This window comes from Pantherophis guttatus, chromosome 6 (genome assembly GCF_059756535.1).
Source record: "Pantherophis guttatus breed Tessera chromosome 6, ASM5975653v1, whole genome shotgun sequence".
NCBI lineage: Eukaryota > Metazoa > Chordata > Lepidosauria > Squamata > Colubridae > Pantherophis > Pantherophis guttatus.
The window spans coordinates 80,578,999-80,605,536 of NC_142068.1; the positions used below are offsets into that span (position 1 = coordinate 80,578,999).

Genomic DNA, 26,538 nt, shown 5'->3' on the forward strand with positions numbered 1-26,538 from the left:
ATTTTAAAATGAACGCATTTTAAATCGTGTTTTATTCCTATTCCAATTTCATTTTAAATTGTTTCTATCAAATTTTTGTAATAATTGTTTCTGGAGCTCTGCACTTTGATATGGCCCAAGGGCTAATCAATAAATAAAGATTAAGATTTAAGACCACTCACGTCACCTCTGTGGTCATGTGATAACAATTCAGATGCTTGGCTACTGGGCTTGCTTTAAAACTTTGCAAGATTTTGCATTGATGTCATTGTGATTTGTGACCTTTCCAACTGACTTCTGACAAGTAAAGTCAATTTGGGAAGATGGGTTTGCTTAATGACAGCTTGATGCACTTAACAATCACACAATTTTTATGCACCTAATGATTGAAGTAAAAATATTGGTAAAATCAGGTGTGGTCACATGACTCGTTTAATGATCGATCGCTTAGTGACCAAAATTCCAGTCCCAATTGTGGTCATAGGGTGCGGACAACCTGTACCACCTATTACCATACTTGTAAAAAAACAAACAAACAGAACAGTCAAAATTAAACAAATATTGAACCACACAGTTGTAAAGAAATCTGAACTTCCTAGTAGAATCCTTTTTTTCCTCTAAGTCTGGCATCAGGCACTCTCTCATTAAAAAACAAAACTTTAGAATAAAATTAAAACTCAAAATCAAAGAGAGACCACCTTTAGATTAAAAAAGAAACATTCATCTAATGTAATGGGAGCAGATGGAACTCAAACATCTGAATTCCTGAAATACCAAAATGAGGAAAGAGTTACCTCAAAGGAATGCTCTTTGTTATCTTCCAGTCTGTAATCCAGAAGAACACTAAGGGACATAATACTGCAGTCAAACTTCCCACTTTTGGCTGCCCAATTAGGATGCACAATGATTGCAGGTTCATCAGGCAAAACGTATCTTCTCTCTCGACGCTGACGTTCTACTTCTTCTAACCGTTTCCTCTCTTCTTCCTAAAGAATGGAGAAAACTATTTGAATGGAAACTTTTCATGTTATATGACCTCAACAAGAAAAAAAAAAAAAGAGAGAAAGAACATTTTGGCCCAACACCTTACTGAGAAGGGAACATCCAAGCAGGGCATTCTCTGTAGATAGCCAATTCAATGTAAGCAATAAATGGTGTACATTCAGATCTTTATTTAGCCATAAAGCACTTGGACATTAAAATAGTACTAGGAGACATCATACCTGGCTCCTCCAGAGTAATTCTGGACATGCCTCTGGAAAAGAGGGTTAAGGTTGGAGGGAAAGTGGATCCAGAGTCAGGCCTTCTCTGGGATGAACCTGAGGCTGTGAGATTCTGTCCCTCTGGAGATGCATTTGGTGCCTTGCTTAATGGCTTTTTCGAAGGCTGTCAGGATGGTTTGGAATGAGTGGGCTTTTAGGAAAGGTTTGATAGTTGATTTGCTGATTTTTAACTTTTGTTTTGATTTTTAGGGCAATCATTCTGACATTTTTACACTGCTGTATTTCTGGCATATTTTTAGATTGTTGCATGTTTGCTTACTGGAGTTTACCAAAATTATTCCTAGACAACATAAACTATTTGGAATCAAGCAACAAAACAAAAGATTAACATTTTAACATATATTATGTTAAAAAGTATGATTAGTATAGACGAAGCACTAGCACTTAGACTTCTATAGACTTTACAACAGTCTCTAAGCGGTTTAGAGTCAGCATATTACTCCCAACAATCTGGGTCCTCATTTTATCGACCTCAGAAGGAGGAAATACTGAGTCAATCTTGAGCGATCAGGATCAAACTCTGGACAGTGGGCAGAGTCAGCCTGTAGTATTGCATTCTAACCACTGCGCCACCACACAGGGATTTATATTTACATTATAATTTACATTATAAATGTAAATAAAATTGACTTAGTTCCTTTTTATGGTTTCGTCATCCTTGTTGAAGATGTACAAGTATTTACATGGAAACAAACTTTCTACCCTGTAGTTTTATCAACAGGAACCAACTATGAGAGAGGAGCATCTACCCTACAATTAAGTCCAGGTTCTTATGATTTATAAGAGTTCAAAGACTAAACAAGACAGGAAAAGGCTAATTCTGACAACCTTGTCCTTCTCTCACATACCATTCAAAACTTAATTATGAATTAACACATAATGGACCAGCACATAAACATTAATTTGCTAGCTGTCCACCTCTTTGTCATCTTCAGACTTCCTTTCTTCTTCTTCCTCGTCTTCCTTTTCAGATTTCTCCAATTCTTTCTGTTCCTCTTTTTGCTCCTCCACTTTTAGTTGTTTTGTTAGCCGGGCTATTAGCTGGGATTTCAGACCCTTCGAGCTAAGAGTCCGACTTTCTAATTCCTTGCGTAGGTCATTCACCTAATTAATTTAAATACGTAAATCAGATATGTATTGTTTATACAATCAAGAAACATCTTGAGGAACATATCCTCATTCATTCTAAAACATAATGAAATTGAACTTTAGCAAGTAAAGAAAAAACTTGATAAAATTTAAGATAGCCCCTAAAAAAATAGTATATTTTCCAACATTTCAGAAAAATAAATAAAAACTCCTTCAATATTTTTAAGAATTATGCTTTAAGTCAAGGCTTCCCAACCTTAAGATGCGTGAACTCCAACTCCCAGAATTCCCCAGCCACCATTGTTGGCTGGGGAATTCTAGGAGCTGAAGTCCTCATGTCTTAAAAGTTGGCAAATTGGGAAATCTTTAAGTTATGTATATATTTGGGGATGCATCCAATGATGACCCTACCATGGTCAGAAAGGAATCTATCAGCACAACTGATTAATCTTCTCCCTTCAGCTCTTTCACTTCTAAGGATCTTCTGGAGCTCTGAGTAAAAGAGAGGAGCATCTCATGGCACATGGCTGTCTTAATATTGAATCTAGTCTTCACTGCATTTACCTTCATTGCCTTAGGATCAAGTTTGGACCAATGAGTAGGAGTAGATATTTCTTTAGCTTCCCCATCATCTTTTTCCTCTTCATCCTAAAAAAAACCCAAAGAAAAACATTTTTCTTCAGGAAAGTATTAAAACAAAGATCCGTCTTTTTAAAATTCTGCAGCTGATTTGGGCAAGGTCACAACTGTTTCATCAGATAGTCTTCTCCTACAGTGACCATTTCAACAAAGCCACATACCACATTCTGCTATTTTAATAATGATCACAGTGCCTCTCTCATCAGCCAATAAGAGTCTCCTCTGTGAAACACAAAAGGGTGATAAAAAAAACCAACAAACAACGAACATCAGGGATACACAGACATTTCTGGTCACCACTAACCACATAGCCTGTGATTTCCTCCAAATTTCAAACCACCCAAAATATTCTCATTTCGTTAGACCTTTTATAGAAACCAAGATGCCAACAGCCATAAAAGGCTATGTAATTTCAACGTTTTGCCTATTTCCAAGTACCATTATATATATATAGTTTTAAAGGCTAACATATGAGAGAAAACTCAAGGGTTTTTTGTTTTTGTTTTTTTTGCTTTACACAATTCTTAACACTGAATCTCACTCAACAACTGGTCCCAGATTCCAGCAACTAATTCTAAGATGTCAAAGATTTGTGAATTCAATGCACAGTTTTTTAATTCCACCTGTTGCATCCGCATACACTTTAAGTTAGTAAACTAGCTGAAATTAAACAAAAAAGGATTCTATATACTGCTGAAAGCTGGTTTACCAGTCATTGTTACCAGTTATGTTCCTTCTAGGTATGTTTGTGGTGTAGCATGTGATGTGCATTTTGTGCCTGTGTTCCTGCGCCTGTGAGAAGCAGAAATAGAAAAAGGGATTAGCGTTCAGTGCCTGTTCTCCATCAGCCTCCTTGCGTTCACCCTGAAGCTTCTCGACCAGCTGCTGCTTGTATCCTCGGGAGAGGGTTTCCCACTCTGAGCGGGTGGGAAGGCAATGCCAAACATCCGGGAAAAATAAAACCACTGTCTCCACATGAGCTGGAACCGTACGCCCCTTGTGGGTCTCCTCAGGGCGATGGTAGCGAATCTCTGCAAAACGGTACCTGTTGCAAGGGAAGAAGCATGTTGGAAAAAAAATTCTAGGACACATTTTATAGAGCCTAGTTCACTGCAGCACATCAAGTAAAGAAACTTTGCTGCGACAACCTGAATTTTTTTTAAAGAAAAAAAAAACAAAAGCCATATATTCTCTTTGGAAAACTTGAAAGAATTTATTTTAAGACACCTGCTCAAGAATGTATATTAATTGCCAAATGCAACGCATTGGCTACTCCGTATCAAAACGTGCAGCATTGGACTGAATTTAGGTTTAGTGGAATTATCTTTTAAATTTGATGTACAACTGCTTGTAAAGCATAGACAGATGATTTAACATCAAACTAGAAAATCCAACAGGAGAAGATATGGCTACCCCAAACATCTAATTGTATCACGAGAATAATGAAATGAAGTTTCCTTGACGATCTCCTCCAGCTATGCGTGAAATGAAAAATATTTTAACATACAGGCATTGCAAAATTCACACAACAAATACATGATTTTAAAAGCTCATTTTTCAAACCTTTTGGCACCAAATCACATTTGCATTGTTAACTAGGACAGCAACTTGAGTAGTTTACCTGGATAACTACTGGATCCTGATAAAGGAAGGAAGAGGCTGACTTTGATAAAATCATTTCAATTTATGCATGCCTCAAGTTCTCCAGAATATTTCAAGAACATAATACTTACCATTGTGTGCAAACACTTAAATCAATTCCTGTTAGGGCCCTGCAACACCGGATAGCAGTTTTAATCAGCACAGATGGGTCTTTCTCTGGGTCAGGTCCATCCAGTGAAGGTGACCAATGTCCACCAATAGCCATGGCTTCATCTTTCCCTTTCATACCCACTAAAAACTAGACAAGAAAGTTACTTAATTAATTCTTATCTTGTAGAAGATGATGAAAAAATCTCTGAACTGAGAAACAACGGCACTGAAATCCTAAATGAGTGTTGAATGGTTTCTTAGCATAAGCAAGTCTGACTAGATTTGTGAGGGTGAATATAATTTGGTTTTATTTTAGAGTTGATGAATCTGTGACCAATAATAAAGTAGCAGTCTTGCAAAAAAGATGAGTTCAGCTTTTGTTTTCCACAATATATTTCAGAAATGGAATAGGTTTAAACATCATTACCCATTAATTTTGCAAGATCCCTGTGTGGGTTCTGCCACTGGACAGAAGCTGCATACAAAACAGATGGAAATAGTGTAATAAAATAACTTTCTGAAAGCTAGTGCAGAATAGAGTCTTGAAAATATGAAATGATTTTACGCGGCTAAAAATAAGCAGATGCTAACTTGACCAGCAATCTGGACTTAAGACACAAGAATGCAATCATGTTTCAAATGCACCCAGATAAATCAACACAGAAATTCTATATCCACGAGTGGAATTAAACATCTCATCGGCCATATATTCACATGATTGCTGGTGAGGAATGACGGAAACTAAAACTACACCACCAATTTGGATAAGGACTTTGTAACAAAATGTTTTTACTAGAATTTCTTTTAACCTTTATAAGTCTAGCAGGGTGTTGAAAACCATCCCGGACTTCTTGTGAATCTTCGGCAAGGGCACATGATTTGTGATAAAGATCTTCCATGCTTGGACTAGCCATGAGCATCACCTGTTAGAACAGCAAGATAAGCGTCATGTGAAATTAGCAATACTACAAAACGTAGTACAAAACCTGACCCTCCAAAGATAATTAAAGAGGCGTTTGGGGTGTGAAAGGGAGAGGGTCTGATTTGCTTTTTTTATGCCAACCCATCAACAAATGGACAAAATGTGACGCAAATCTGAGTGACCTATATGAAAAAGTAAAAATTTACATACTGTATATATTTTAAAGGGCTTAATTTAAGAAACTCAACATTACTTAATGCTTAATTTTTAATTCAATGCTCTTTAGATACTCAAATTACAACCTTAAAAGCATTTACACTCTACATATAAGTTTCAAAGGCCCACTAAGAGCCCATGAACAAATACAAAAGCAACTGCGTATTCCTATCAATTTGAAAATCAAACATTAGTGCTCAGAACAAAATTATTTGATCACGGCATTCCTGTTTTCTAATGAATTATGTGATGTTCGAGCAATTCTTTTTATAATCATCCTGATAATAGTTACTCTTTATTTCAGGGTCAGACAGGAAAAAAGACTGAATCCAGACCCGCTCTAGTTCCTGAGCCCTCTATTCAAAATAAAGAACACAGAGTATAAATGCTTCTGATAGAACTAAAAATCTCCCTGGATTTGTAAAGAAGATGTGGCACCTGGGATGCCACACACACCTTTGCACTGTAAAGATGATCAGCATCTGCTGGGTCCAGAACAGCTGTGTTCTTATCCAGGGGGTCAACTTCTTTTTGCATTACATAGAAATTGCAGTAGTTTCCCAGCTGAAATGGTCTTGGCATAGGAAAGGCATCTACCCAAGTAAACTGGGCATCAAAGAAGTCACTTGGAATATATAAATTCTGGTATCGTCGCCTCAGTTCCATCATATCACAACTAAGGCTTTAAATGATAAGAATATTTAAAGAAAGGGAGATAACAAAGAAAATATTAGACTGCAGAATCTGACAAGATTGACGCTAGAAGTAAAAAATAAAGGAGAGAGAGAATACTACGAGATTTGGAATAGATTTTACCAATGGTTGGATTTGAAAAATGGAAGTTGGAACAGGAAATAACTAGGATGTGTAGACCAAAAGATTATGTAATATATGTAAATATAAGGGTATATAGGGGGTCAAGTATGTGTATATAACTAGCAAGGTATGCTGAATATATAAGATATTTGTGTTATACTTTAGTGTGTATGGCGGAGATAATGCCAGGATGGTCGAACCAGGTCCAATTTCTTTTTTAATATGATATATTTAAAAAAATGATAAGAATATTTATTTTACGAATGTAAAGACATCCAAGCATATAAAAAGTTCAGTCTCACCAAATATAGAGCTGAGCATAAACAGTCAGTTTGGTTTGGCTTTTTTTGTTTGGCTTTAGAGAAAATTGTAATTTTTAAAGCATTTTCCCAGACCATACTCAGAATAGCAGCCTTTTATTATTATTTGTGTAGCCTTCATTAGCATGAACAGTTGGCTAGAATTCTAGGGACTGTAAATAGAACTGCAAGTCTGGAAAGGATGGGTTTTTTTAGATTACAATGAATAAGAACAAAGATTCTTAGCCTCACCTATTCCATGCTTCAGGCTCTTTCCATAAATAAAAGTAAAAATGAGATGCATTAAGTAACATACCAATCTAATGAGAACTTGGAAAACTGGACTGTATAACGAGGCACAACACGCCGGGGTCTTCGAGGGGATCTTTCTCTCTCTCTTCGAGGTGATCTCTCTCGGGAACGTTTTCTCTGGGGTGATCTTTCTCGTGACCTGCGCCTCTCGCGCTCTCTCTCACGACTTGAGAAAAACATGAAATATATATATATATATATATAATTATTTTATTCTCTGTGGCATTAGGAACGCACCAAACAGAGTTTATCATTCAACAGCATATCATTGCCAATGAAATTTAAATAATATTCCTATACATTTCCTTTTATCAAAATATTGCTTTTATCTCATCTTTAAATAATTATCCATGAAGGAAAATTAACTGGAATTTTATAACACACACCTTCTGTCATCTTTTCTGTTAGCCATGGGGTCTCCTCTGTCATTCCGGCCTGAAAATCTAGGCGGTGGATCTAATCTTCGGGCTGGCTGAGGCTGTGAAACCATTCGAACAGGAGGCTGTAGCAAACCAGCTTTTTTGGGGGGTGGGTGGGGGGGTGGGAGGGGAGAGAAAGAAACCACAAGTTTTAAAAAACTTTTTCATAATTGTGTATTAATAAAATAAAGTTGTTGGATTACTTTCTGCATTTTCAAGGTGGGAAGGTACAGAAATACCTTCTAACAAACCAAAGCCTTCATTAAGCCAAATTTAACAAACCAGGGATGAAGCTAGTTCATTATGGATATACTAACATACCTAGTCTGTGGCTTGTAATTTGCTGCAGATGCCAACAGCAGGATCCAGTAATAGCTAACATAGCCATAGCACTTAGACCAGAGGTGTCAAACTCAAGGCCCGGGGGCTGGATTTGGCCCACGGAATACTTAGAACTGGTCCGCAGGGCTGCTCTGGAAACAGCAAAGGATCAGCTTGCAATGCTTCTGCCAGCGAAAATGGGTTCCCCAGCTCCATTTTCAGCTGCCACGGCCTCCTGCAACCCTCTGTCAATAAAATCGAGCTCCATTTTCACTGGCAGAGGACTGCAGGAGGCCGTGGCAGCCAAAAATGGAGCTCGGGAGCTTGTTTTCACTGGCAGAGCGCATGGGCCACTACAGGCACCCCCCAAAGGAGTGACGTTGAAATGGCCATGCCCATCCTGGCCACCACCTCTGAAAGTCAAACACAACCCTGATGCCCTCAATGAAATTGAGTTTGACACCCCTGACTTAGACTTATATACCGCTTCAGAGTGCTTTACAGCCCTCTGTAAGCGGTTTAGAGAGTCAGCATACTGCCCCCAACAATCTGGGTCCTCATATGGGGATTGTTTGGAATTTTGTACATCACCCATGAGTGTTACATTGAAAAATGCATTTGAAGGGAATCAATTTGTTTTTCCTTTCTAGTGCAGGGACTTTGCTAACAGATGACCTGGGAACTTTAGAATAAACTTCTGATCCTTTCCCAGTCAGGTGGCATTTTGCCTGTCCAAGTCACTCATGACAAAACACAAACTGTAGATGATAATGTCTGGCCCATCTATATTCCTGAGCAGCACATGAAAACATACTGTACCCCATCATAGTAGTCGCCTTGACTACTGCAATGCTCTCTACATGGGGCTCCCCTTGAAGGGCAGCCGGAGGCTCCAACTGGTCCAGAATGCAGCAGCGCGGGTAGTGATGGGAGCAACATGGCGCTCCCATGTAACACCAATCATGCGCGAGCTGCACTGGCTCCCGGTGGTCTTCCGGGCGCTTCAAGGTGTTGGTTATCACCTTTAAAGCGCTCCATGGCATAGGGCCTAGCTATCTGCGAGACCGCCTGCTGCTACCGACAACCTCCCATTGACCTGTGCGCTCCCACAGAGAGGGCCTTCTCAGGGTGCCATCAGCCAAACAATGTAGGCTGGTGACCCCCGGGGGAGGACCTTCTCTGTGGGGGCTCCTACCCTCTGGAATCAGTTGCCCCCTGAGATAAGGAGAATCCATGACCTCAATGCCTTCCGTCGTTCCCTTAAAACCCATATTTTCCAGCAAGCCGGGTTGGCTTAAGAAGAAATTTTTGAATTCTTTTAATCAGTCTGTGATTTCTTAACTTTCGGGCCAAAATTTATATATATTTTTAACTGTTTTTAATATTTGTATTCTATGTTTTTATCCTGGCTGTACACCACCCTGAGTCCTCAGGGAGAAGGGCGGTATATAAATTGGAAATTAAATTAAATTAAATTAAATATTAACCAAAAGTCCCAAATCATGCTTCAGGGAGTACCTTTCTGTTGTGGCTGCTGTAATAATGGCTGGGGCTGCGCCTGAAGCAAAGGTGTTATAGAAGCGGCTGATATCTGTGCCTGCAAGAGAGGCTGGGGCTGCGCCTGGACACTGAACGTAGGCTGCTGTGCGATGGGCTGGAGCCCTGGTGGAGGAGTCTTGAGTAAAGGCTGGGTCTGAGTTTGGTTCTAGTAAGGGGGAAAAAAAAGAATGTCATGTGGTGGCTCAGAGCTGCCAATAACAGTAGATTGGAAAGTCGGTTTTGTCAAAAGGGCGGCTGTGTGAATTTGGGGGGGGGGGGAATGAATGAATGAGCAAGAGCTTAGGATACCTGGTTTGGTAGTGTTTGAATTCGCTGTGCGTTCCATTTGAAAGGCATATTAGGATTGTACGTGGCTTCTACCAAAACGCGGTCTCCGACTTGAGGAGTCTTCCCTTTAACAGCGCTGCAGAATTAAAGAAGGCCACGATATTAGCTTTGCCAGACTGTTTACAGGGTGGCTACTCTTTTGAGACCACCCAGGAGCAAAATACAGGACACAGAGGTTTGTCTTATTACAAACAGTGGTTTATATACAAGACCTCTATATACAGACATACACGTCTTAAGCACATACCAGGCAAGCAATCAGTCTTCTTCAACTCTACATGGAGAACTACAATGCAGATACATGAGGGGAGAGACACCCTCTCATGGCCTCCCTTATATAGACAGCAGCAATAACTGTGCTGACCCATCCTCAGTCTTAAAAGGGCAATAACCCTGCTAACTCATCCTCAGTTCATCATCATGGTCCACAGCCTTACTGTGGCTAGTCAGCTTTAAATCTTCATTACCCTTACAAGCCGGCACTTTCACCCAGGTAAAATTGATTCTTAAACTAAAAAAAAAATAAATAAAAAATCTAGGTAGATTTGCTGGGTGGAACAGGTTTCAGAAAAACCTGTTCCACCCAGACACGGGACTAGTTGAGGATTTTAAAAACCAAACAAATTGAGTAAAAAAAATAATAACACTTCTGTCTGCAACCTTCTGTATGCATCTTCTTGGAAACATCTGGGGAGCAGTTCACTACTGAAACACAATTCATTATTCATGCCGCCATCAATTATATACAAACCAGAGATTAACCCACCTGAGTTGGAAGAACACATCTTCATCAACAAAACCAAAAGTGTCATGGAGCTTGGTAACCACCCCCGTGAAGACTCGCTGTTTCTGGGGCTGGGTCTGCTGCTGACTTGACCGTGGTGCTGGATACGAAACAGTTATCTGTGCTGCTGGCTGAGGTGTAGAGAGGCTAAGGCTTGTTGGCAATGCCACAGCTGGCTGAATTTTAAAAAAAATGAAGCCATATAAGCATTCAGAGCTTCCTAAATGTTAAGAACTAACCAATATTCTGGTAATAAGTGGTACCAAGTGATGGAATGGCATCTGTCAGAAGCACAAAGGGGGCAAGATGACCACGTGAAAAAGTGTTTTTTTTTCTTTCTTCCTATCTATAAACCCCAAGAATCTCAGGTAGGTCAACCAATGCACCAGAAATCCAGCCTGCACATAAGGCAACCTTTTCCGCCAAACCAACACCAGAGGTAGAGGGATGATTTTGAAGAAACAGCTGTCCAGTAAGCAGGTGGGTGTGTGACGCATCCATTTAATTTTGTAAGCTAATAAACATCATATATGCGATATTCACCGTGTGAATTTTGTCTTTGGACAAAAGACAACCAGTATCAATAATTAACTGGAAGCTAAAAAGGAAGCTTATAATCTTTGTCATCTAAACAGCTTCCATATAAAATTTCAGATTTCAAATTTTGCCCTACTTACTATTTTACTTTGTTATTGCCAATTCAACCATATACTGTATTGTAATTTTTACACTTATTCTAGTAGCCTAAATGCCTTTTTACCCAGCTTTGTACAGATGCACCTGCATTTTTTTAAAGGAGGCATGTTATGTATCAAAATAATTATTTTTACCATTAAGCATTCTGGTGTTTACAAAGTGAAAACAATTTGCTCTGAAAAAAATACTAATTTAATTTTTTAAACAACTTGATATTTTCAATTTATGATATTATTGTTTGAAATTCAAAGCATACATATTTGGAAGTTAATTCAATTAGATTAAAAATGTAAAGCCACCAAATGTATCTGATACTTTATTTTAAAATATGAACTACCCAACATAAAAGTACTAATTTTTCCAAGTAACAATGTAATGGGAAAAAATAGGAGAAAGCATTATACACAAAATAAAGATGGGATATAAATTTGATAAATAAATATTAGCCTAGAAAATATATCCAAGGGTTTAATCAAAATATTAAATATATAAACTGCACTGCAAAATCTGTCATACTTACACATGTATTCATATTAGGTTTTATGACAAGAGAATTTTTAAAAAGCTAACTAACCTGAGTTAAAAGTGTTTGCTGAGGCTGCTGCAACTTAAAAGATAAACAAGATAATTAGTTTTTATACTGCACACTTTCTGATTTCACCTGTATTTACATATATAAAATATTGCAAAATATTACATTGCTTATGACTGCTTTCTACCATTGCACAGCGAACAGGTTACAATTTCCATGAAAACATGTATAACATATTTTAAATACTAAACTATTATGTAACTATTAACATTTCCCATTTCATGTTGAATTGTTCTACCTCTTAAAAGAGAAAACTAGATAAAAAGGAATAAGAACATCCTTCATTAAAGGATAGGAAAATGTTTCCTTTGCTGCGTTATTTAAAACATGTTCCTCCCTTTACTATCCTATATGGAAGAAATTCAATGATGCTGATGACAGCTGGTTTGCCTATAAAACTAACTGTATATGCACCCAGAGTGTAATATTTATTTTATTTTATTTTTTATTTTATATTGGATTTCTATACCGCCCTTCTCCCTAAGGACTCAGGGCGGTGTACAGCCAGATTAAAAAAAACATGCAGAACAAATATTAAAAACAATTAAAAGATATATAAATTTGGCCCAATTAAAACTCATTTACCAATTAAAAACGTTTAAAACATTTAAAAACAGTTAAAAATTTCATCTTAAGCCAGCCCGGCTTGTTTAAATAAATGGGTTTTAAGGGCGCGACGGAAGGCACTGAGGTCTTGGATTCTCCTTATCTCTGGGGGGAGCTGATTCCAGAGGGTAGGTGCCCCCACAGAGAAGGCTCTCCCCCTGGGGGTCACCAGCCTACATTGTCTGGCTGATGGCACCCCGAGGAGGCCCTCTCTGTGGGAGCGCACGGGTCGATGGGAGGTCGTTGGTAGCAGCAGGCGGTCTCGAAGATAGCTAGGCCCTATGCCATGGAGCGCTTTAAAGGTGATAACCAACACCTTGAAGCGCACCCGGAAGACAACTGGGAGCCAGTGCAGCTCGCGCAGGAGCGGTGTTACATGGGAGCGCCATGCTGCTCCCGTCACTACCCGCGCTGCTGCGTTCTGGACCAGCTGGAGCCTCCGGGTGCTCCTCAAGGGGAGCCCCATGTAGAGAGCGTTGCAATAGTCAAGGCGAGAGGTGACGAGGGCGTGAGTGACTGTGCACAGGGAATCCCGATCAAGAAAGGGCCGCAACTGGCGAATCAGGCGAACCTGACAAAAGGTCCCCCTGGTTACAGCCGTCAGATGTTCCTCCAAGGACAGCTGCATATCCAGGAGGACTCAGATAAAGGTAACCATTTTTTATTTTTATAAAAAAAGATATTCCAATTATCCAAACTAATAACATTTTCCAAATCTTCACTATAATTTTTTTCTACATTCAATATAAACTAAACATATCTATTTCATGCATTCATTATTAATTAGTATATAAAAAGTTACTAAGTCCACGACAAATAATGCTTATTGATACAGCAAGCAATGGTGCTTTAATATTAATAAGCCTTTCGTGGATTTAAAGACATACAGGTAGTCCTCAAGTTATGACAATTGAGCCCAAAATTTTTGTTACAAAGTAAAACATTTGGCAAATAAATTTTGCTCCATTTTATGACCTTTCTTGCCACAGTTAAGTGAATCACTACCGTTGTTGAATTAGTAACATGGCTGTTAAGTGAATCTGGTTTGCCCATTGACTTTGCTTGTCAGGTTGCAAAAGTTTAGTGACCCAGGACACTACAATGTCATAAATGTGAATCAATTGCCAAGCATCTGAATTTTGATCACATGACCATAGGGATGCTGCAACAGCTGTAAGTGTGAAAAGAGGTCATAAGTCACTTTTTTCAGTGCCATTGTAACTTTGAATGGTCATTAAATGAACTGTTGTAAGTCGAGGACTACCCGCATTTAACTTAAAAAGTCTCTTTTGGGTCACATTGGACTCCTATAACTTGTCAGTATAGTTTTTTGGCACCAATACAAAAGTGCTTTGTTTAAAATATACTTTGTGGCCTTCTGCCCAGTCCTTAAAAAAAAAAAAGCCCAATTCAGACACAACAAAACAACCATAAAGAGTTACACAAACCTGCTGTTGTACACTATAGAGGGTCTGCTGAGGTTGTGAATATTGCTGAAAAACATACAAACTTGGAATAACTAAAATATATATACAGAAAAATATATTGCCATACGACAATCTCAGAGAATTACATGTAAAATAAAATTAAGCTATATTGCTCTAGGTTAACAAAACATTGGTAATATTTTACTAGGTACATAGAACTGGACTGAAATACAGAAAATATTTTTTCTCAAATATCACTCTAGATTCTGCAACATGAATGGATGTGTCATGCGTGGAACTCAATTTAATAAAATGAATAGCAGTTGCCCAAAAGCATGAATGTTAACAGCCCCTCTTATTCTGTTTTCATTTACATCAGTTATTTGAGAAGAAGGAAGTCATATCCTTGAATGTTTCTGTTTAAAGCTTGTGTATGACTATTGGTTTCCAAAATCACACAAAGTCAAGTTTTAGGCTCAAACTACTTCTGGCTCAAAATAGGGTCTCAAAGCAGATTAGATAAAACTTGCAGAGCCCTCTTAAGTAGCAATGTGTAATATGTTCCCCAAAAAGTACCGAGGATCTCTATTGTACATGCACAGACTTAAAATGCAGTACTTCCCCAAAAATAAAAATTATCCAATTTTGCAGTTTATTCTTTGACATGATCACTGGCTACATTGGGTGAAAGGCTGTTCCTTTTACCTGCTGTAATGCGGCAGCTGCAGCCGCAGCTTGCTGTTGCAAAGCAGCTGTCTGAGTGAGCTGATAGTTTGTTGGAGTCTGAGTACTGAGTCCTGCCGCCAATGCAGTTTGCTGTGTATATATTGTAGGAGATGCTCCAAGTAATGAAGGCTGTTGTACACCCAAAGCAGCTGAAAGGAGAGAGCTGAGCATTAGGAAACCCTAATTTTGATTAATGGGATTTCAAGTCAAATCCAGCACTATACATTTTAATAGCATCAAGATTTTGTAGAACAACTGATTCCTCTTTGCATTTTGAAAGGTGCAACTGTAGTTTTAAATTGAAACAAAAATATTTCCTTGTCTAATAGACAGTGCTGAATGTACAATGCTGGCAAAATGTGTATTTACTTAAAACATAGAATGCAAATGTAATTTATAGGGCCTGTTTTTACATTAGAGTTAATGACCGCTCTATATAAATTCAGGTGATCGCATAGAATTCAATTCTTCTTACAATGTGCCCAGTGAGTACAGTACTTTGTTTTAGAAGAAAGATCTTATTTCAACACATCACTTGCTTTCTGATGGAAATGCTATTACAGAAGGCCAAATAGCCTTGTCATCTTAGTTTAGGAAAGGGTTTGACATTTTAAATGAGCATCAGAGCAGGGAAAATTGCTCCAAAGTCATTAAATAAGCTTTCTGAAATTAGTTCCATCTTTTTATAATCTTTTTTATTCATCTACTTCATGTTAATGTGTGGCTTCCTCTCTCCTGTTGTTGCTCATCTGCATAAAATGACAGATCTTTTTCTAATTCACAATATTCCAAAGTATTCTTTAAAAAAAAAAACACTACAATACTGTAGTTGTGTTCACGTATGTCTGAAATGATTCCAGAGACATTCATACACTGTATATATTTGTCCTTCACGCTATTTATCTCTTTGCTGAATATTTAGCCTTGAAACATTAATCAATTAAGATGAAATAACTGTAGGCCTTAAGAAATAAAATATACTGTAAGAAAGGCCAATCAACATAATTGGCACACAAATATTATGGTCTGTAAACAATGGTTTATATTCACCATGATCTGAACCATAAGAACATAATTAAACCTGCTGGATCAGACCAAGGCTTACTTCATCCCAAAATTCTGTTTCTAACAGGGGCCAAACTATACTTTACAACAGGTGCTTGTAAGCAGGAAATGACATACGCTTCTCCTGCTGATATTTTCCTTTAACTATAGGTAGTCATCATTTAGCAACCACAATTTGGTCATTAAGTGAAACAGTCGCCAAGAGAAACCACAATTGTGTTTACACTCTGAGTTCAGCTTTCCCTTGCTTTACCTACCTACAAAGCTTGTAAATGAGAGGATTGCTCAGAAAGTTACTTTTTCAACACTGTTGTAATGGTGAATGGTCACTAAATAAGGCAGTCGCTAAATAAGAACTGCCTGCAGTATTTGGAGGCATGCTGATTGAAGTACAGAAGTAACAGTCTTCTAAACTAATAATTTATAAAATGCAAAAAAGTTTAGTTTTTAGTTAAGTTCAAAAATCCCCAAAAGAAAAAGAACATACAAAATTATAAAAGAAGAAAAAAACGAAAGCTAAACGAAAGCTGAAAAACAAAACAAAACCCAGAATGTATATATTCAAAAGACATATACACACAAAGTTGTACAGCAAACATTTCAATGGATGGAAGCCATAATCTATCATAGTTGCCCATAGCTATTCTTATCTTGATGAATTCAGAAAACTGCTGATTATTTGGAGCCATAAGTTTATCTTTCCAATAATGAGCAATAAGTATTTTAGCTATAAGATAAGCTTCAAAAGAATATAAATAGCTGAAAATATTGAACTTGTTATTGAAAATAATGCATGTAATTACTTCCTTCCCAAATGTAACACTCTTGAAACATAGTTAAATGAAGGTTTAATTTCACTGCACCTCTAATAACAATTTATTCAGACTTTTTCTATATAAATTCAATAGTCATTTCTGAAATATTATTTTTTGTTACCACTACTACATTAGTGTCAGGAGCACCAAAGTACTTCCAGGTTGAAAGGATTGAACGGTGATAATCCTTTGTCTGGAGGGCACCCAGTTGGGGGCTCCTTTCATGTCCCCATTAAGTTGCCCACCAAAGTGGTACCTATCTATCTACTCATGGTCACCCACTTTCGAAGTAATCTCTAAAATTTAACTTTTTTCACAGGTGTCAGAGAAAAACAACATTTTATTTGAGGTATCTATGTCACCTAGATATTTTTCCAGCTTAGTTTTAGATAACTCAGATCCTATCAGAAGTTAGAAGATTTTTTCTCAAAGTAACTTAATTAACATTTGTTTAAGTAGAACAATCTCCCATTTGGTTAACTATTCACCTACCTACCAATTTTAGAGCTCTGCACATTCACTTGGCCTTCATCAGCCCAAATAATTTAATTTACTCCTGCAAACTCAGCCACCTAATGCTTAATATAAATTAAGATTCTTTATGAATAAATTAAAGAGCCAGCAGAGTTGTTTCAAGAGATTCCATTTCTTATCCCCTTTGCTGAGATAACTGCACATTTGAAACCTATATTTGCTTTCAGTTTTTAACTGATCAGCAATTCATAAAAGATAAAGATAAGTTATCTGTTCTTTATCTGTTATCTGTTACTCAGGACAAATCCTTCGTCACAGACACTGATCTGACAGGCAAGTTACATGTTTTGCTGGACTATCAGTGTCAAATTTAAGTTTTTAAATAATAATGGGTGGGTACCAGTGGTGGGTTCTAACCGGCTTAACTACCAGTTCTCTTCGCGCGTGATCACTGGGCCACAAGAATGTAAAACAGCCCCCACATTTCCTATCATATCCCTCCATTAACCCATTTCAAACAATGGCCCTATTTCTGTTGTGGCCCGCCAGCGGCCTGCACGGATTGTGGCTGATCCCGACGACAAGGAGGCTGGTGTGGGGTTGCGCCAGCAGCCTGCGCAGCCGGCGCTCGCGTTGGGACAGTGAGGAGGCTGAAGAGGATGTGGTGCCAGAGGCAGAGACTCAGCCAGGGCCTTCAGAACCTCCAGAGGCTCCTTCAAGTGGAGAGAGCGAAGTGGAGGAGCCTCTCCTCAATGCTCGAGCACGCAGGGCTGCCAAAAGGCAGGAGTGGCTACTCAGGAGGAGGAGGTCTACTCGAGAGTAGGGCTTGAGGATAATTGGCCATCCCGCCTATTTAAGTCGCAGGCAGCTAGTGCTTTCTTGCTGGAAACAACTCGTATTATTATTTTGGTTTATCATATCTTGTTTTCTGGGCTGGTTGCCAACCTTTGCCGGTCTTGTTTATTCTTGCTACTTAATAAATTTGATAAGGACCGTTGGTGTGTGTCAATATCCTCGGAAATCCAGAGCTGGGGCAGAACAATTTCTGTATTTTGAATCGCGTGCAACCTTGCAATGAAGTACTATGCAGCATCAGTTGGGTTCGCTCAAAAATCCATTTAGAAGCTGGTCTACCAACTTTTGTCATGCTATGTGCCAGCAACCTGGTTTCATTTCAGTTCAAATTGGGTTAGTTTCTTGTGTACAAATTTGGCTTGCCTCCCCAAGTTCTCCAGTGCAAAATAAATATAAATTATTACATTCATACCTTCAGAAACCTAAGCTTCACTTGTTTAGCTACCCTTGCACATGGAATAGGTTATATTTCTGGAACCACTTTAACTCAGGATTTCAATCTGCTACTTAGTGCCCCAAATTTTGTTTCTAGGACTGTCAACCACATTTTTCAATGTCATTGCTGCCAATGTGAAGTGCAACTGTTACCCTCTCCTGAGAATTATCCTGGCAATTTATTTTTCTATTTATTAAGGAGTTTTATATGGCTGCCCAGCTCACAGTGACTCTAGGCAGCATACAAAGACCCCCAATACAAAACTCGTTTCCCCCCCCCCCCGATTGTTTGTCATGATGACAATAAGCTTTGCACCAGGCAGACATTACCATGCAGCCTACACACCTAAAGCAAACACAACTCTCTAATTATCAAATTACCTACAACCTCTGCAAGCATGAGAGGATATAGGTTCATGATAAAGAACTGTGTCCTACAAAAACATCCGGCTGCCTTCAAAATTATGTTCTTCCCTGAATTCTTCACTCTCCCTTAACAACAAAGGTGATATCATTCTGGAAGTCCATCACGGTCTAACTTGTCTTATCTATATAATTCTCCATCTTTCTAAACATCTCCAACTTGGCCACCTTATTTTCAAGGAAATATATATGCTGTCTGAGAATCAAGAGCTTTTGCACTGAAGATAAACCCATAATTTATATCTAATTAGCAAATAGTTATAAATTTGACACTATACAAAAACTTTAAATGGCCCTCTCTTCAGATGAGACTACCTGCTTTGGGAATGTAAACAACTGCTTTTTCTCACCCTCAAGACTGCTGGTCAGAGCCAAGCTTTTGCCTGAGGAAAGTGGGTCAGTCACTAGCTAATTGTTTGATCAGCTGATCAACAGCAGTTGTAAACCACCAACATGCAGAACATTACAAGTTAAGATATATTACAACTTAAGATATATCACTCAGGCAGATAAAAAATACAGTCTAACCCAGTAAGTCAAACAGATCGTTTCCTTAAGTCTCCTTAAACGATCTGAACAGCTTCACAAATTCAGCAGCACCAGATAAAAATCCTCTGTTCCTGTTTACTCTCATCTTTCTAAAGACTACTGGCTGGAACTAAGCCACCATGGCTTGCTTAAATCATTGTTAAAACAAACCACAATTTAGCAAGTTTAACTTTCAAACACAGCCTTCAGACTTCAAGTAGTTCATATATAATATTGAATGTTATGTTTGTGCTGTTATATATTTGACAAGATTCAATTGTATAACTGAATACCACTATCTAAAACAGAGGTCTTCAAACTTGGCAGCTTTAAGACTTGTGGACTTCAACTCCCAGAATTCTCTAGCCAGCTGGCTGGAGAACTCTGGGACTTGAAGTCCACAAGTCTTAAAGCTGCCAAGTTTGAAGACCTCTGATGTAAAATATATATGAAGCAGAAAATAGAGGTGTTTTAAAAGATATTTAAGCATATTTTTGTTACATAATAAATGGAACAGAAGAGGGGGATTGTGAAAATAAAATGGGGAAAATATAACTAAAAATAATATGTTTCAGAGATTTCCTGATCAGAGAAAATCAAGAAAAGCAATCATACATAAATATTGATATAAAAGCTAACAACTGCTTCTCCACAAATGTTAGTCATTCATCAGTGCAAGTTTTTTTTCTATTCAAAATTAATATCTGTATTGTTTTCAATCCACTTAAAATATTTTTCAAAGCTAATCTTTTTACATTTGTTTTATTTCCATTTACTCAGACAATCAGAAAGGAATCAGAAGTAGTAATTATTAAGAAAGTGCAAACTGACCTGGCTGAGAAACGGCTGTAGCTGTAAACTGAGTTGCCCATGGGGGATTCTTCTGTCCTCCAAATTGTGCCATTATGAGAGGTGAAATTCTTCTGCCAGTTTAGTTTCTAAAAAAAAAAAAAGCTGACCATTAACACTTTAACATGCATCTAATTCCTGAATCATGGACAAAACTAGCTATGTATATGTGACATACATATGCAGTTACATTTATTTGATTTATATGGTTGCCCAAGTTGTAAAGCGACTCTGAACATCTTTCAATTGTACAGAAGCAGGAAAGCAAAAGAGAAACAGAACAATGAAATAAAAAGGAAAAAGAATAGCCAAGGCCAGGCATTGTAGAGTCTATTCAAAAATATTACATTCTAGACAGTTTCATCTTGCAGGCTGGCTAATGATAGGGGAAGCACCAAGTATTTGGGATTTTAGTGTACAGAGTGCTGGTGGGATGGGGCCATCTGAACCTTTGAGGGGAGGGATGATGTTCCATGGGCAGCTGCTGTAATAGAGAAGGTTTGCCCCTTGGGTTCTGCCAGGGGAGAAGGACTTGAAATATGCCCTCCTGCTGGATTCTCTTGGAACAAGCTGAGGCAATTGGAGACAGTTGGTTTTACAAATAATCTGGCCAGTATATGAAGAGCCTTAACTATGTTTGTTCTATGTCAGTGGAAATTCTGAGTCATCCACTACCATAGTTGTCTCTTCAAAAGGCAACTGGATTGTTTTTTCCTTTAGGAAGAAGAAAACATTTCCCTTCTCATCCAAGAAGCTTCATCAGTTCAGATGGTGTGAGGGGGGTGGGCGGTGGTGGAAGGCTAGGTACAGAATTATTCCATACCTATTCTTCCATTCCCTCCACCTCACCAAAACTGATGAAGCTTCTTGGGTGAGAATTGAAACACTTCCTTCTTCCTCAAGGGAAAAAACAGTCTAGTTCCCTTTTGAAGACAAAAGCACCTTTGAGACAATTGTTTGCTCTAATAAGAGAAACCATGACAAACCAGATGTCTTGAGAAAGGAAGCCGATAGTAAATATTTCCAGTGAAAAATACAAATAAACTTTGGTTCTCACAAAATTTCACCTATTAGCTCTACTTATTATATACAAATGCACAAAAACTGGTCTGTAACAGGTAGTTTATATGGTCGATCTTCAACCATCAAACGGTGACTCTTCAAGAACACTTTTAAGTTGTTCTTCTAGTAAGAAAATGCATCTCCACTATGATCCAGTAGCTGTGCTTAGATTAGACACTGAACAACAAGGCAGCGAAATACATGTAACCAAGCATATGAAGCCCAAGTGATCACTTGGTGATTTGATATGTCATGCAAATCTAGGAAATTAACTCAGTCATTAAGCATCCCATATTAATCCGCCCGTATCAGCATGGATAATCATGGTGTGGCAAATTAACAAACATGTCATCCAGATGCACCTAGCAAAAAAATTGCTAGCGCAGACAAATGACTTAAAGAAGTTTCTAAACAAAAGGTAAGTTGAACCAAGAAAGCACTTGACTTTAAAGGAAAGCGCATCCTCACACCCAGGTTATCCACGAAAACACAATATCCCACTACCAGACAGCTCTACAAATTATAAGTTTTCTACCTTGACATTTTCCCATTAATTCTGGAATAATAAAAATGTGCTATTTTATTGTTATAATTACTAGCCTTTCATAAAAATTCTCTAAAATCTATGATTGTTATTAACAGATTAACAGAGTTGGAAGGGACCTTGAAAGTCTTCTAGCCCAACTCCCTGCACAAGCAGGAGTACCTATACCAGGGATCTGCAACCTGCGGCTCTGGAACCGCATGTGGCTCTTTCATCCCTCTGCTGCGGCCCCGTCACTCAAAATATGCATCACAACCACCAATGTGTGACACCCACCGGCATGTGATTTATTGAGCTTTTCGACCCATCTTTTTGTTCAGAGTTCAAAATGTTTTTGTTGCATACAGAAATAAAAAATTGTTTTCTCTGTAGCACTTCATTGATTTCATAAATTCAACGCACTATATAGTTTTTTTTATACATAGCATAAATGTAAAAAATGATATATGCAGCGTTATCTTCATTTTAGATGTTCAAAAGGGTTTTGTGGCTCCCGGTGTTTTCTTTTCTGTGGTCCAAATGGCACTTTGAGTGTTTAAGGTTGCCGACCCCTGACCTATACCATTCCAGACAAGTGACTGTCCAGTCTTTTTTTTTAAAAAAAGCCTCCAGTGATGGAGCTCCCACAACTTCTGAAGGCAAGCTGGTTAACTGTTCTCACTGTGAGGAAATTTCTCCTTAGTTCTAGGTTGCTTCTCTCCTTAAGATTGCTTTCCACCCATTCATGTTGTTGTGCATTACATGAAGTACTTGTCAATTGAAAACTAAGCGGGGCTGTCCTGGTCTGCGGGGAGAATTAGCAAGCCTGGTTCAAGGCTCGGTCCCAATTTTTCCCTTTGAGTAAAAAACAGGCGTGGAATCAACCCACACAAAGAAAAAGTGCTCAATAGTGAATGTGTGGGGTGCAAATGACTGTGAGAGACAGTAACAAAGAAGAAACTCTCCTGTTGGGTTTAGTCGCCCAGGGCCCGCAAAGGGTCCGCGAAAAGACTACGAAGGGCAAAAAGTGGGCCTTTTGGAGGTGCCTGGTCAGATCTGTCTCCTCTTTGCTGAGGGAAGCGTCCTTAGCGGCGAGGGGAACGAACCCCGGCCCGCCGTCTCCTCACGGCCCGTCCACAATGCGGGACTGAGGCCTGCCGCCCCAGGAGAGCTTCTCCCGCCCTCTTGGCCCAAGCCTGGTCTGAGGAAACACGAAAGCTCCCCCTCTTTCCCCGAAAGCACCAGCCCGGCTCCCCGCTCTAATAAAATCGCGCCGCGACTTCCCGGCCCCTTTACCTGAAAAGGGCCGAAGACGGACTCGGAGAAGCCATTTCGAACTCCTCCAGCACCCCCAAGGCGAAGAGCCACGGCGCAGGCGCAGAAAGAACGCGCGAGGTGCAGCTAGGGGAGTCGGGTCAGCTCGCCGCGGCGCACAAGAGTGACGTCCCCAAAGCCAGGCCCGCTTTCGCCCTCGTGCACGTGCTCCGGGAGGCTGGGATGACGGTCTCCAAAACAAAGAAGGGAATATCGCGTGGCGCATGCGCCGAAGGAAAAAGCTGTCAAGGAGGTTGCGAGGCGAATTTTTTTGCCACCATCTTGTTTACGAGGCAGGTGATAAGTGTGTACTTAGGTTTCCGGGCAGAGGAAAAGGTGTTGCTTTTCCGCAACTGCTCATCGGGCGTTTTAACACTTCCAACAGCTTAGTTTTGTATTAGCTGGATTAAAGTAGTTGTGGGGTGTTTTTTTTTTTTTCAACCTAGTCAACTTGTGGGCTTCAACTCCCAGAATTGCTGGCTGGGGAATTCTGGGAATTGAAATCCAGATTTTAATAGTTGCTCAGGTTGAAATCAATGCTCTAAGGAGAATCCTCCAGTGAAAATCCATGCTTCTCTGCCTTTTTAATCCCTTACATAGGATTTTTATGCTAATATTTTATGTTGCCTTGTAGGAAGTTAGCACCCAACCTTCTCCTAGAACAGGGGTCTTCAAGTGGCTCTGGAGCCACATGTGGCTCTTTCATCCCTCTGCTGCGGCTCCGTCACTCAAAATATGCATCACAACCACCAATGTGTGACATCCACCTGCATGTGATTTATTGAGCTTTCCGACTCATCTTTTTGTTCAGAGTTCAAAATATTTTTGTTGCATGCAGAAATAAAAAATTGTTTTCTCTGTAGCAGTTCATTGATTTCATAAATGCAACACACTATAGTTTTTTTATACATAGCATAATGTAAAAAATGATATATGCAGTGTTATCTTCATTTTAGATGTTCAAAAGGGTTTTGTGGCTCCTGGTGTTTTCTGTTGGAAACAGGTCCAAATGGCTCTTTGAGTGTTTAAGGTTGCCAACCCCTGTCCTGGAAGAATGAAATATTCTAGGAAATATTTAAAAAGGCAGATTATTATATTTCCCTGGATGAGAAATGGAGAAACATGTTTTTTTAGGCAGGAAGCAGACTCACTCTTAATAGCCCCCAGCCTCCTCAATAGCCCACAGCAGATGTCAGCACTTAAAAGAGATAAAAGAGTCTATTAAGTCTATTCAGTAAGCAAATATCCTCACCCAAGATCTAACAAAGATAGGATTAGCCCTCAGCCATAATAGGAATTACCCCAAACCCTCTTCATTATATCATCACCCAGCAAGATTCAACCAAGCCTGGGACTCAAGACAACCTACAAAGATACCCCTGCATGGCCCCATGGGAGTCTGACAACCAATCAGAATACATTTCTTTCACAGGAACGGGAAGCAAGTTCAAAGACTGAGAGGGTATAAATATATCTCTCTCCACTCCATGCTCTGAAGCTACCCAGGACTTCCAAACCATGTGGTCCTGTCCACCATTAAACCATCCTTCCAAGCAGTCTCCATGTTTCCAGTGTTTCTCCCCACTTGGAACTGAACCCAGATGGACATTTCTTCCAACAGCTGTTTCTGTTTTAATATATTACATGGTTTTAACATATATAATTTTAACTCGTTTAAGGCTGAGCTGCATCTGAGATGCAAGATAGACCAAATAAATGAAGCCCAAGAAAGTGAAGCCTTGAATAGATACGATTATTTGGCTAGGTGACATAGTGGTTATGCTCATTAAATGGTTATTAAGTACTCCTCTAAACAGGTGCATTCACTATTAGAACCAATATTAAAATGTTGCTGTCGGTCTTTGATATTGTGTCTCAGTTGAATAATCAGTTATCAGAGATTCTTAATCTGTCATGTTTGTAACAGTTCTAAAACTGCATTAATTCCAAGTAGAAAATTTACAGGAAAAAAGCAACCAAGAAACATTAACATTTCATTAAGGTTAATTAAAGTAATTCAGAAACATTTAAACAACAGAAAACCCAAAGAATTGGGAAATAAAGAAATCCTGAGAAATAGTGACTGTAGTATCTCTATTGCCATCACCTATTTCAGAAGTGCATTTGGGATGAGAGTCTTCTTTCAGATATTCTCATCCCAAACTATTTGACTTGGATAGAGTTGTAGCTGGTGTAGTACTAAATTCTTACAAGATGTGCTATGTAATTCCACAGTGCTTTTGGCCTGAAACTTTGCAATTTTTATAATTTTTTAAGGACATCCTCATTATGCATATTAATCATTTCAGCTAAACTCAGGATATAAACTGCTTATTTTCCCAGACAAACAGAGCAAAGATCATAAAAGGGGGTTCAATTGGAGCATGTTTATGTATCCATCCGAGGTAGGTTTGCCTAATATATTATTAGCCTAGTCCAATATGTGCAACTAGCAATAGTAATAGCACTTAGACATATGTACCGCTTTACAGCCCTCTCTAAGGGGATTACAGAGTCAGCATATTGCCCCCAACAATCTGGGTCATTTAACCCACCTTGGAAGAATGGAAAGCTGAGTCGACCTTGAGCCTGTAAAAATCAAACTGCCGAACTGCAGGCAGTTGGCAGACTACAGAAGTAGCCTGCAGTACTGCATTGTAACCACTACACCACCACGGATTCACCAGTATCTCACATCAGTATCAAGAAATTTGAGTTAGATAAACTACAGTATTAATATGGACATCATGCAAATATTGACTGTAAAAGCCCCTTTAACCACAGGTAGAAATATAAATGAATTAACAAGCAGGAGTACCTATACCTGTGATAGCGAACCTATGGCACGTGTGCCACCTGTGGCACGCGGAGCCATATCAGTGGGCACGCGAGGATTGCCCTAGCTGAGTTCCAGTGTGCATGCACATGCTGGCCAGCTCATTTTCAGGCCTTCTGGGCCCACCGGAAGTCAGGGAACAGGCCATTTCCAGCCTCCGGGGGGTTGGGGAAAGCCGTTTTTGCCCTCCCCAGGCTCCTAGAAAGCTTCTGGAACCTGGGGAGGGTGAGAAACAGACCTACTGTGCCATCCCGTGCCAAAAGCAGGGGGAGCACAGGGGGGTGTTGCATGTATGGGGGAGGCAGGGTGCATTGAATTATGGGTGTGGGCACACAAGCGCGCGACCCCCCGTGTGACCCCCACTTTTGGCACACGACGGCAAAAAGGTTAGCCATCACCGACCTATACCATTCTAGACAAGTGGCTGTCCAGTCTTTTCTTAAAAAAGTCTTCAGTGATGGAGCACCCACAACTTCTGAAGGCAAGCTGGTTAATTATTCTCACCTAGGAAATTTCTCCTTAGTTCTAGGTTGCTTCTTCCTGGATTGCTTTCCACCCATTCATGTTGTTGTGGATTATTCATGTTGTGCATTA

General features: G+C 39.2%; 1 protein-coding gene and 1 non-coding gene across 4 annotated transcripts in view; both read right to left on the bottom strand.

Moving 5' to 3' along the window:
* CCAR1 (cell division cycle and apoptosis regulator 1) overlaps window positions 1–23,288 on the bottom strand; it is a 33,413-nt gene extending 10,125 nt beyond the window's left edge. Inside the window, exons 1-17 of one of the 3 annotated variants that reach the window (XM_034438650.3) lie at window positions 23,091–23,288; window positions 20,192–20,298; window positions 14,745–14,914; window positions 14,061–14,105; window positions 11,989–12,015; window positions 10,701–10,894; window positions 9,896–10,010; window positions 9,566–9,752; window positions 7,694–7,823; window positions 7,312–7,473; window positions 6,337–6,562; window positions 5,552–5,665; window positions 4,724–4,890; window positions 3,825–4,035; window positions 2,916–2,999; window positions 2,181–2,366; window positions 774–965 (exon numbers count right to left, since the gene is read on the bottom strand). In XM_034438650.3, the coding sequence (XP_034294541.2) occupies window positions 774–965; window positions 2,181–2,366; window positions 2,916–2,999; window positions 3,825–4,035; window positions 4,724–4,890; window positions 5,552–5,665; window positions 6,337–6,562; window positions 7,312–7,473; window positions 7,694–7,823; window positions 9,566–9,752; window positions 9,896–10,010; window positions 10,701–10,894; window positions 11,989–12,015; window positions 14,061–14,105; window positions 14,745–14,914; window positions 20,192–20,264 (2,283 nt within the window). In that variant the 5' untranslated portion in view covers window positions 20,265–20,298; window positions 23,091–23,288. Of the gene's footprint in view, window positions 1–773; window positions 966–2,180; window positions 2,367–2,915; window positions 3,000–3,824; window positions 4,036–4,723; window positions 4,891–5,551; window positions 5,666–6,336; window positions 6,563–7,311; window positions 7,474–7,693; window positions 7,824–9,565; window positions 9,753–9,895; window positions 10,011–10,700; window positions 10,895–11,988; window positions 12,022–14,060; window positions 14,106–14,744; window positions 14,915–20,191; window positions 20,299–23,090 lie in introns of all 3 variants that reach the window. The other 2 variants (XM_034438649.3, XM_034438651.3) reach the window with 2 other exon arrangements.
* LOC117678029 (small nucleolar RNA SNORD98) lies at window positions 5,109–5,171 on the bottom strand. The gene has a single exon (XR_004594890.1). It is a non-coding gene; the product is annotated as a small nucleolar RNA SNORD98 (small nucleolar RNA).
* Window positions 23,289–26,538: the final 3,250 nt, after the last annotated feature.